At 43.1% G+C, this 11,104-nt stretch overlaps 1 protein-coding gene across 6 annotated transcripts in view; it reads left to right on the top strand.

The window, feature by feature from the left end:
* The window catches only part of SYT17 (synaptotagmin 17), a 78,504-nt gene extending 67,888 nt beyond the window's left edge, over window positions 1-10,616 (top strand). For all 6 annotated transcript variants that reach the window (XM_050967754.1, XM_050967752.1, XM_050967753.1 and 3 more), the window contains one exon: window positions 9,299-10,616. In XM_050967754.1, coding sequence (XP_050823711.1) covers window positions 9,299-9,495 — 197 coding nt within the window. In that variant the 3' untranslated portion in view covers window positions 9,496-10,616. The remainder of the gene's footprint in view (window positions 1-9,298) is intronic.
* The last annotated feature ends 488 nt before the right edge of the window (window positions 10,617-11,104 follow it).

The following is an 11,104-nucleotide window of genomic DNA, read 5'->3' on the forward strand; positions in this document are numbered from 1 at the left end:
TATATTTCAGTATCATAATTTAATATATGTATATCAACATAACCCTTAATTTATTTGGCCAATACTCAAACCACAGAGCATTTAAAGGCTTTTAAAATATGTAATGTGAAAGCAAATACATTAAACAAAACTTTTGGTAAAATTTGTTAGGAAATGAATTACGTATGGTAGAGGTAAATTAATAAGGAATTCAGAATAACTGAGGGAAAATGTTCCATTTGAAGCCAGGAGGGACTCCTGAACCTACTGGAATTATATCATGGATGATAAAGTCATAAGGATTCATTCATTTCGTTATTTTCTCTTATTGTTTTCCTTTGGAGTTAAACAGTTTAGTACAGCATCTTTTTATGTAATTGATTTAGGGCTTGATCCTGAAAGAAGTTGACTATAACCTGCAAGTCCCATTGACTTCAGTAAGAGTTGTGGGTTCTCAGCACCTTTTGAGATCAGGTGCTTAATAAATAATTCCATTTATTAATTTTAAATTATTTTGTTACTTGGGTATTGAACCTGTTCACCTGCGGGGGGCAGCAGAGTTCCTGCTTGTTTATACCTAACACTTGATACAGTATTTGCTAAATAACTCAGTTTGACATATTTTTCAGGATATCTATATGTTTACGGCCCCAGCTCAATAAGGTACTTAAGCCTCTGCCTGACTATAAGCATGTAAATAGCCCCACTGACTTTAATGGCCCCATTGACTTCAGTGGAACTGCTCATTTGCTTAAAGTTAGGCACATGCTTAAGTACTTTGCTGAATGAGGACCTCTGTGCAGATTATTTCATAACTATAATGATCATTCAAAGGAGGAATCTATATTTTAATACCAACTTATTAAAATCTGTGCTTGCTGATGCTTTCCAATCCAACTTTTCAATAAGACTTGCTTAAATTGAAAGTCTTGTTTGAGAAGCAAAATGATACCACATGCAAGTCAGTGGAAGTTCTGTGCAAGAATGGCAGGACCATGCCTTTAGATCTGTACTGTATAGGCAAAATATTCAGGATGCAAAAGCCAGCGTAATGTTACATAGTGGAAAACATGCTGAGCCCAGTGGATTTGATTTTTATGTTAATGCAAACTGAAGAGGTCTCTAATGAGTTTCATACCGTTTCCATTGGTTTTCTAGGGAGCCTGGAGTGCATAATCAGTTAATTCGCTAATCCTATCTGCTTTCTACCCCATCCTCACATACAGTTGATTTATTTTCCATTATGCACACTATATATTTTTAAAATGAGAGGGAGCCAAAAAAGAGCCGTCTCTCCTCTAGAAGAGCAAAGTACTGTAGTGTTTTAAACAACCATTTATTTTAATTGTATTGGATCTAAAAACACTATAAGCTGCTGGCAGGGGGACTGTTATTATAAATATGTCATTTGGGTTTTCTCCTTAAAGTTGTTTTACTGCTTCCCTTTTATTGCAATTCTCAATTAGGTCTTGCCTATGTTGTTGGGTTCTTTTTGCACCATTGTAGTTTGAAACCTAGGTAAACTGCACCCTTGCAAGTCATCTTTTACACCGGCACAGCCTATGCACAAGTTTGAGTTACATCTGTGTAGCTAGAGGAAGCTGGAATGAGTCACTTTGCCCACTGGCTAACTGGCCTTGTAAGAAAGAAACCTCCTTAAACCATTAGCAATATTTACCAAATGAAAAGCAATTACAAGTGATCAGGAGACACGATTGTCTGCGTGTGACCAGTGAGATCATGGAGAAGACTTTGAAGAGGGCAGTGGGCTCACAAAACCAGATCTGCACCTACCAGCTCCCGTTGTGACAGTAGATGCAGATTTTCAGAAGAGCTTAGCCACCCCTTACCTCCCCCAGCATATATGTGTGTGTGTCATGCTCTCTTGAGAATGTGGCCTACAGGGTCTGAGAATGCCACAGGAGAGAGTTTACTTCCGGGGGAGGGGGGACATGCATGCACAGGTCCCATTAAATGTTCTGTGCCAAATGGAGTTGTGACCTTAGTGAAATGTTCCTATTGACTAAGGCAAACTCACCGTCCTGTCCCCTGTATGCACTGAGGCCTTCTTGGCAGTGAAGCTGTATGGTTCCAATGCACAGGGGACAAGAGATGTCACATAGAGGGTGCTTAACCTTTCTGCTCCCCAGCACATGGCTTTGTAGGGACCCCTGTGTCACAGCATGCAGAGAGAGGACTGATGGGGACAATGCATGGCCTGCCTAGGAGAGGAACATTGCTGGGAATGTGCTGCTGCTTGAATCTCCCAATGGCCAGTTAGTACCATAGGACTCTGCATTAGGAACGTGCACAGCACTGAAGTAGCCTATTAGAGCCATTCAGCAGTTACTCTGCAGGCTTGGAAGGAGGTGTCTCTCCACACGTCTGCCCAGTGCCTAGCCTGGCTACTCAGACCGGACACTGGATATAGGAGGTGGGCCTAAGGCAGGGATTCTCAAACTGGGGACCAGGACCCCTCAGGGGGTCATGAGTTTATTACATGGAGGGTCACAAACTGTCAACTTCCATCCCAACTCTGCTTTGCCTCCAGCATTTGTAATGGTGTTAAATATATTAAAAAGTGTTTTTAATTTATAGGGGAGGAAGTCACACTCAGAGGCTTGCTATGTGAAAGGGGTCACCAGTACAAAAGTTTGAGAACCACTGGCCTAAGGGCACGATCCAGCAACCCCTTATTCATGCAATGTCATCAGGAGTACTTACAGGACGCTTGTGGGAGGAAGGAGTTACATGGCTGGATCCGTTGGTCCCCATCCTTCACAACTGAATTTGGAGCAAACCTCATCACTAGACAAAGTCCAATCAGTACTTTAGCTAGGAAAAAAGCATTTAGGAAGAACACAGGTAGATACATCATATACAAATATGTTATTTGCATCATATTCATCCTTCAAAATGCAGTTCTTTTAGTGCACATAGATGAACCCAATTTTCATGTATATTTCAACATTTCCATTAAAAGGGTAAAGGGGAACCTTTTTATTTCAGAATTGATCTCTTCAATGACAGGCTGCAGTATGTGCAGATACAGAAGGAATTAGTTTCATTAGCACAGAGTGTCCAGTCACCTGATCTCTTCTTTTTGAATTGCTTTTTGCTCTATCTTGGCCTCAGAATGGATGTTGTTGTCACAGCAATGACTGCTATCGTGCAGAAATACCTCATGAGATCCGGTTGTGTAATTTCTGTTAGAGAGATTACAAAATGGAAAATAAGTGTCCACCTGTTCATAACCAGAGCTTGGCTGAGTTTGGGGGAATCCAGGTGACGAGAAAAGTACTTTATTTTATGCTTTAAAAAGCCATGCTGGGTTATCAGGTTTGCGGACCTGGGACCAGTTTTACTGAAGTCTTTAAATCAAGTGTTGAGGACATAGGTTAGTGGCCTATGACAGGAGTGGGTGGGTGAGGTTCTGTAGCTGACTGTGTGCAGGAGGTCAGACTAGATGATCATGATGGCCCCTTCTGGCCTTAAAAGTCTATGGGTTAACCCATCTTCTAGGCTTGCAGTGACCTCCCTGAAGCAAGCCTTGTGTTATTTAGCAAATGAATGTGCACTACTTGGACAGTGCCTTCTTTCAGAGCTGCCTCATCTGAAGCAATCCCAGTTATGAGTGCTTATGTGCTTCACTCTGGTGCACAAGGGAGGCAGAAAGAGGGCATCTGGAGCCTCTTCCCCAGGCCTGAAAGCAGGTAGGCTGGATATATCCACAGTATACAGGTCCGTTGGCTCACTCAGAACTTCCCAAAGATGTGTGGGCTGTGTGTCTGGGGCATTTCTATCTCAGCTTGCGCGGATGTGGCCATTAGAAGCAATTGCTAATTGTCTGATAGTGGATGCACACATTACTGGTGGTCTGCTTCTCTCATCTCTGCCTGTGGAATCTCGCCTGGCCAGAGTAATTCCTGTCACAGAGGTTGTGCTAAGTAGCAACTCTGGTCTCCTCACTGTGCCACCTAAGGTTGCTTGTGACTTGTGTTGTACCTTGGCAAAACTATAATTCTCTTAATGTGAATAAATAGGTCAGAGACTGCAAGTGTGTATAATGGGACAAACCTAGCAATGGCCATGTCTGAAGCAGCTGAGTGTCTTCACCAGCACTCTGAGTATATATACACCTTGGGAAAGGAGTGCTGTTTGCCCTTTAAAGCAACCCTCTGTGTGTGCAATTACTAAGAGAGCATAAATAGTGTAGAGAAGGGAGAATGGCCAGCACACCCTTATCGGTGCACCAGGCAGTGCTTAACTGGCATGCTGATAAAGAAAGTTCTACTTCTAAAGCAGGTAATGAACAACAGTTTCTTCCTCTGTAGTTGAGAGATGAAGCACATTATAACATACACCCAGTGAGGGAAACCTATAACAAATCTAACTGGTACAATTTGCTGGACAACTGGTGCAGTCTACAAAGATCCCATTTTTGTTTTGAGCTTCTCTTACCCCTGTGTATGGAGTCTTCCAATTTCTCTTCCCAAGCTGTTCTTGTAAGAAACAAAATTAGCAGGAAAAGAAATTCAGTGCTTGGATCTGATTAAAAAGAGGCTTAATTTCACAGCTGTATCTTTAGAGCCTTCTGATTGGTGGTGCCTGTTAAGCAGTTCTGTTCCTCTGAGCCATTACAGATGGTTTACCAAGCAAATGCTGACAGTTTTAACAGTAGAATAAAACAATTAGCTCCCAATGATGAACTGCCTAGAATTTTAAAATGAGCTCATGGACTGATAAATGGAACTGAATTTTTGGCAGACAAAGATGTTTTATCTTCGCAAGCAGCAGCCTTTATTATCTCAAGATGTGAATTCATTGAGACTGTTTGTAGACATGATAGTAGAGGAGAGGGCTATCTGTTGCAGTCCTAAAATGCCACCTGATTGAAGTAAGTCTAACATCCATTCTGGAGGTGAACACCAGGAAATTTCTTTTCACTTTTTTCAGAAATCGTGAAACCGCACCAGTGCTACCAGTGATAGCAGTACTAATAATGGTGGTAGTAAGCTGTAGTATAATTAGCATATTTCTACCCTAACGATTCAATATGCTAATTATCTGACACACCAGATAAGCACTGGAATTCTCCTTTGGGTAGTTAGGCTGGGAGATGAGTGCTGTACCCTCAGGTAGTTCTCTTGGAATTAAAGAAAATGGTTTGAAATGTATATACTTTAAAAGGCACATAAAATCACTGCAATCCAATCTGCCTAGGTTCACCAGAACAATACTCAGTTTACAGTCCCAACATTAAGGGCTTGTCTACATCACAAAGTTGCAGCGCTGGTGAGGGGGTTACAGCGCTGCAACTTAGGAGGTGTACACATCTGCAGGGCATCACCAGCGCTGCAACTCCCTGTTTGCAGCGCTGGCCGTACTCCCGTTTTGTCTCGGGTGTAGAGGATCCAGCGCTGGTGATCCAGCGCTGGTAATCAAGTGTAGACACTTACCAGCGCTTTTCTTGACCTCCGTGGAATAAGCAGGTATCCCAGCATACGTGAGGAAGCCTCTCTGGTAATCAAGCAGGTCTCCTTCCCCGGTTTGCTCTCGCGTTCCCCGAACCCCCGAGCAAGCAGGTCTCCTTCCCTGCGGTTTGCTCTCACGTTCCCCGAACCCCCGAACAAGCAGGTCTCCTTCCCTGCGGTTTGCAGGGAGGTTCGGGGAACGCGAGAGCAAACCGCTGCGAAGCTGGTCTCCTTCCCCGGTTTGCTCTCGCGTTCCCCGAACCCCCGAGCAAGCAGATCTCCTTCCCTGCGGTTTGCAGGGGGGCTCGGGGAACGCGAGAGCAAACCGCGGGGAAGCTGGTCTCCTTCCCCGGTTTGCTCTCGCGTTCCCCGAACCCCCCTGCAAACCGCAGGGAAGGAGACCTGCTTGCTCGGGGGTTCGGGGAACGCGAGATCAAACCGCGGGGAAGCTGGTCTCCTTCCCCGGTTTGCTCTCGCGTTCCCCGAACCCCCCTTGAAGCCGCCCAACAGCGCTGCAGTGTGGCCACATCTAACACCACTTGCAGCGCTGGTTGCTGTAAGTGTGGCCACTCTGCAGCGCTGGCCCTATACAGCTGTACTAATACAGCTGTAACAACCAGCGCTGCAAAATTGTAGATGTAGACATACCCTAAGTGATTGTTAAGGAACCTTTTATTGCCTGGAATACTTTGCATTTGCCAATCTGTGCTGTGATTAATTAGTGTAGAATATCCTATCCCTGATGGTTTAAATTACATGGTATTGTGTCTCAGGGTTCTGCTTCCTCTTTTGTTGTTGAAACAAAGAGAAAAAAAATACCGTTCTAGAAGTTGGGCGAGGGTGTGTTTTGGGGGGCTTTTTGTTGTTGTTTTTTGCATAATGTTTGTTTACTGTCAGATAATAAATCCCCCTTGGGATCTTTCAGGCATTTCTCATAGTCCTGCTGGGTATGTTTGAGATGCATTGCCTTCTATGAGAACTCATTAATAACTCCTACAGGCTGTGTACTAGTTAAAGAGATGGATAGTCTGAAATTCTGCCTTGCATGCATGGCCATTCCACAGAAAACAGGGCTGATTCTCACCACGCCATGCTTTCCTTTGCAGTAGCTCCCTTAGAGTGAATCAAGTTACTCCAGATCTCCACTGGTATAGCTGAGACCAGAATCTGACCTCCTGTCTTGGGGTGTAAATCAAATTAAAATATTGATTGTAGTTTAAAAACACACACTGCATTCAGAGTTTTAAAGTGGAATTTTCAAACACTGCCCTCCATGTTTGGAGCTCATATTGTTTTTATAGCACAGGCTCAGCAAAATGGTGTTAACTGTTTCTAAACTGGGACTGTCAAGTATTTGAGAGACAGAACTTTTATGCATTTTAGTAGTGTCAACTGGAAATATTCCAGAATAGTTTGATAGAACATCAGGTACATCTGGATATACCGTAAGTATCAGAGAAAATGGGAGTATTATATTATATGTCTGGCATTATAGACAGACATTATTCTCTGTTTCCCCCCTAGGGAACATCATGCATTCGGAGAGCTGCAAGTTTAGAGGGAATGGCTTGCTGGTTGAGGCAGAGCTCCACTGGGAATTGCTTTGGGAGTTCATGCTGATAGTTGCAGCTGTATCTCCTGCTCCAGGGGTGTCAGGGTCTGGTATGTAAGCTGTGCTTACCTGTGCCATGAGGGGAGAAGGCCCCAGGGAACAGTGCAAAGGGATAGGTCTATGCCCTGTCCTTGCAAAACCCTGTTCCCCAAGTGATGATGAGTCAGGAATTTTGTCTGGAGATTCCTGAGTAAATTTCCCCCTTCTGCAGATGGCACTTTGTATATGCAACCCTTTGTCTGGCACTACCTCAGTCCAATCCCCTACCTACTTTGATGGGAGCCAGATCGGGCCCTGAGTTAGCAGCCTGGGGCAGCATGATGTATTAGCCAAAAGGACAGAAAAGGGGAAGCCCAGGGCTTCAGGCCTTTACAAGCCAAAGGCCATCCCTGCTGCATGCTAAGAACAGTATATTATACATAGTTAATTAGCATATTTACAGAGTGATGTTAGTATAATAGCAAATATAGAATTATAAAAAGACACTTGTAGGGAATAGGGCTAGAGTATCCAGTGCTTGGTAACTTGCCTCCATTAATCCCCTAGAAGAGTTACATTCTGCATCACTTTATACTGGAAGTCTAGAAATCCATCCAGTTTTAAAGATTTTTTGTTGATCCTTCTGATTCTAGCCAGTGCCTGGGAACCCTCTGACTTTGGCTATGTCTACACTATGGAGCTGAACCGCTGCAGGTGCGCCGCTGTAAAGTCTCCTGTGTAACCGCTCTGTGCCGGTGGGAGGGAGCGTCTCCCACTAACATAGTGCTGTCCACACTGGCTCTTTTGTCGGTGAAACTTGTCGGTCAGGGGTGTGTTTTTTCACACCTCTGACCAACAGAAGTGTTAGTGTAGACAAAGCCTTTGGCTTTCTCAAACCCTTTCATCCATCTTCCTACTGCGCTGATGGAGGACTTTGTCCTGCAAGCTGCTGGGTGCCCTCAATCCAATCTCACGGGAGTGTTCCCTGCTTTCCAGGGTCATGCCTTTATATTGCATAATTATGATTTCTGTTGTTGTGGGTGGCCATTTGTTCCACTATGAGAGGTTAATAGAAGGAACAGGATATTAGGTTTATTCCTCCCTCTTTGTTGCTTAGCTGGACTTTTAACAAGTAGCTCTAGTGATAATTACTGAAAATTGGCCCTTTATACACATCACACTGGACAGCCTTGTCATGTCTGATTGTTTTCTATGGATCGAGATCTCTGGTAATTTTAATTAGCACATTTGCAACTAGAAAATGAAAGGAGTATACATAGCATCCATTCACTTAAAATCCTTCACTATATTTACCTGTTTCATCCTTAGTGAGTTTGGACCAAAATCTCAACCTCTTTTTACATAAAAAAATTCTACTATAATTGTGTATGAGCTAGTTGTTTTCCCTTTACGTTTTCTGTTTTCTAAATATCACTGTAACAAGCTCCAATTCGTTCCCACCAAGGTATGCATCTCAGATTAGAATCTTATTTTAATCTATAAGATAACATTTATTTTTTCCAAGCAACTAACCAGGTCTGCATAACCGTTTTTGTAGGCCAAAATGCTGAGGTATTTTGCTTACAATTTTTGCAAAGTCTTTTCTATACAATAACCAGAATTTTACATACCATTTTCCATGCCCTGTCCATGTCCTCTATGTGGCATATGGTCTAATACAAAAATACATTTGATCACCGCAGACATTTACTGCAGGAAGATTCCTTCTTTCCTTCTGCCAAAGGTGCTGCTAATCTTAGGACCTCATCCAAAACTCATCAAAGTCAGGAGGAGTCTTTTTCCATTGATTTCAGTGGCCTCTGGGTTGTTCCCTTGGATTACTCTGATGTTATTCTCTAGTGATGAAATCCTGGCCCTATTGAAGTCAATGGCAAAACTCCCCAATCTGTGAGGCCAGGATCTCACTCTTGAGGACCGTTTGCTACTGAGCTCCTTTTTTTGACTGTTCTAGATTCCCTATGAATCCTTCCCTTCCTTTTCTGCATTACTCTGCTCCTAGCTGTGCTATGGGGATATGAGGATTTCTTGGTTTGTACATAAGTTCTGCAATTTACCTGGATTCATTCCTGTACAATTTCAACTGTGAAATGGTTCTTTCGATCTTAAAATGGTCCCAGCTGCCTGGTTGGAGTTCTGCGCTCACCAAATGTGGTGTTAGTAACTGAGAGAAGGGCGGCTTTCTGTAGATGCGATGGGGATGTTTGTTGACCCACTTTCGTTTCTGTTTCTTCAGTTTACGGCCACAACGTGAAAAGCAGCAATGACTTTGTTGGAAGGATTGTGATCGGTCAATATTCTACAGGCTCACCAGAGTCAAACCATTGGCGTCGAATGCTCAATTCCCATCGGACAGCCGTGGAGCAATGGCACAGCTTGCGGTCCAGGGCTGAGTGTGATCGCGTCTCGCCAGCATCTCTTGAGGTGACGTGAGAATGGTCCTTCATCACAACACAAGCAAACAACTGAGGAAAAAAATGAAACCCACACGCGCTCCCATGTGATTTCCATGGAATTGAAAGTAACTGTTACAGCTGCTGGTAACAAACTGGCTGCGTTAGCCTACGTGCCTCAGTGGACCTTCATAATGCAAACCATGTATCACTTGTTCCTGTGCCCATTATTTTTGCAGGGTCACTACTAATGTGGCCTGTTGGACCTGTTACTATTTGTATCATCTGCTGCATCCACACCACTGTTTTTAATCCATGTACATTATAATGGAGATTATTCAAAAGGTCACTATTAATGCAGAAGCGTTCTTCACCTGCTTCAGCGTATTGCAGAGCAGATTATAGGCTGATCTGCCATGGAGATTCTGAGTTAACTGGAAACTTTTTGAGTTGCCTCCGCTACCCTTACAGTACCGATCCATGACTCATTTTATTGGAGATGTAAGTATTTGTGTGTTCTCTTTGGTGAATGTGGTAAATAAGTTAGAGTATTTGTTTTTTAAATGATAGAACATGTGGTAAAATCACTTCTAACTCCAGTTTTGTCTTTGTACTAGTTCAACAAAATTAAACTCCTGTTAGTATGTATGTGTGCCTTTGTGCATCTGGGTGTGTGTATGTGTTTGTGTGTGTGCAAGTGCAGTGTTACGCACACAGACCCTCACATACAACCATGTATAACATGGAGCTAATGTTATGTCAGTAATGAGACCCTGCCACTCTAATATAGCAATCTCTGTATGTAAAGTAGATAGAGTATGATATAGCAAAATAAACCTTTTCAATCAAGTGTATTCTGGAAAAGTCATGGCAAGTTTTAAAGACCTTTCTTATGTTGTGCAAAAGATCCTGCTTTGGGAGCTTTTGCAGTAAGAACACCCCAAACAACACCCGGTTTTAATTCCCTTCTTAGCAGGCTGCAGTGGGTCTTTCTGTGTTTTATGTACTAAACAAGGTAGTTTTTCAAACCACTGAGCGAGTTTTAGCTACAATCAAGCTGTCTGTTCTGTTGGATGCTTCTGTACATTTTTTCATGGCATATTGTCTGGTATGATGGAGAGTGTATATTTATTGAAAATAAAGATCTATTTATTTGTGCCATGTATACTGAGGTGGTACTTATTAGCCCGACTCAGGTGTGTGTCCAGTTCGGTCAGTTACGTTCAGTGCACAACAAAAAGAGAAGCCAAGTTGTTGGTCCTGATTTTCTTCTCACTTACCCTGGATAAATCACGAGAAATTCCAGTGAAGTTGGTGGAGTTACACTGGTGTAAATCTGCTGCGGGAGGAGATTTTGAACTGCATATAGGTTCTGATCCAATACCCATCAGGAATCAAACTCCAAAGGGTTTTCCGATCAGGCCCCCAGAGCTCAACCCTTTGCAGGATCAGGCCCATGGACTGACATTTTCATCTGTTTGGCTATCAAAATGGCCACGTCAGCCCAAAATGCTCATGAATCTCACCGCTTTGTTTACAGAGTCCATATAAAAATAATGGAATTAAAGGAAGTGTGACCTGATGGTTGGTTTTGTTTTTTCTCTGTATCTCCATTTTAGAGGGAGAAATATCCCTCTCGTCTTCTGAAG

The sequence above is a fragment of the Gopherus flavomarginatus genome, chromosome 9 (assembly GCF_025201925.1).
Source record: "Gopherus flavomarginatus isolate rGopFla2 chromosome 9, rGopFla2.mat.asm, whole genome shotgun sequence".
In the NCBI taxonomy this organism is placed as follows: domain Eukaryota; kingdom Metazoa; phylum Chordata; order Testudines; family Testudinidae; genus Gopherus; species Gopherus flavomarginatus.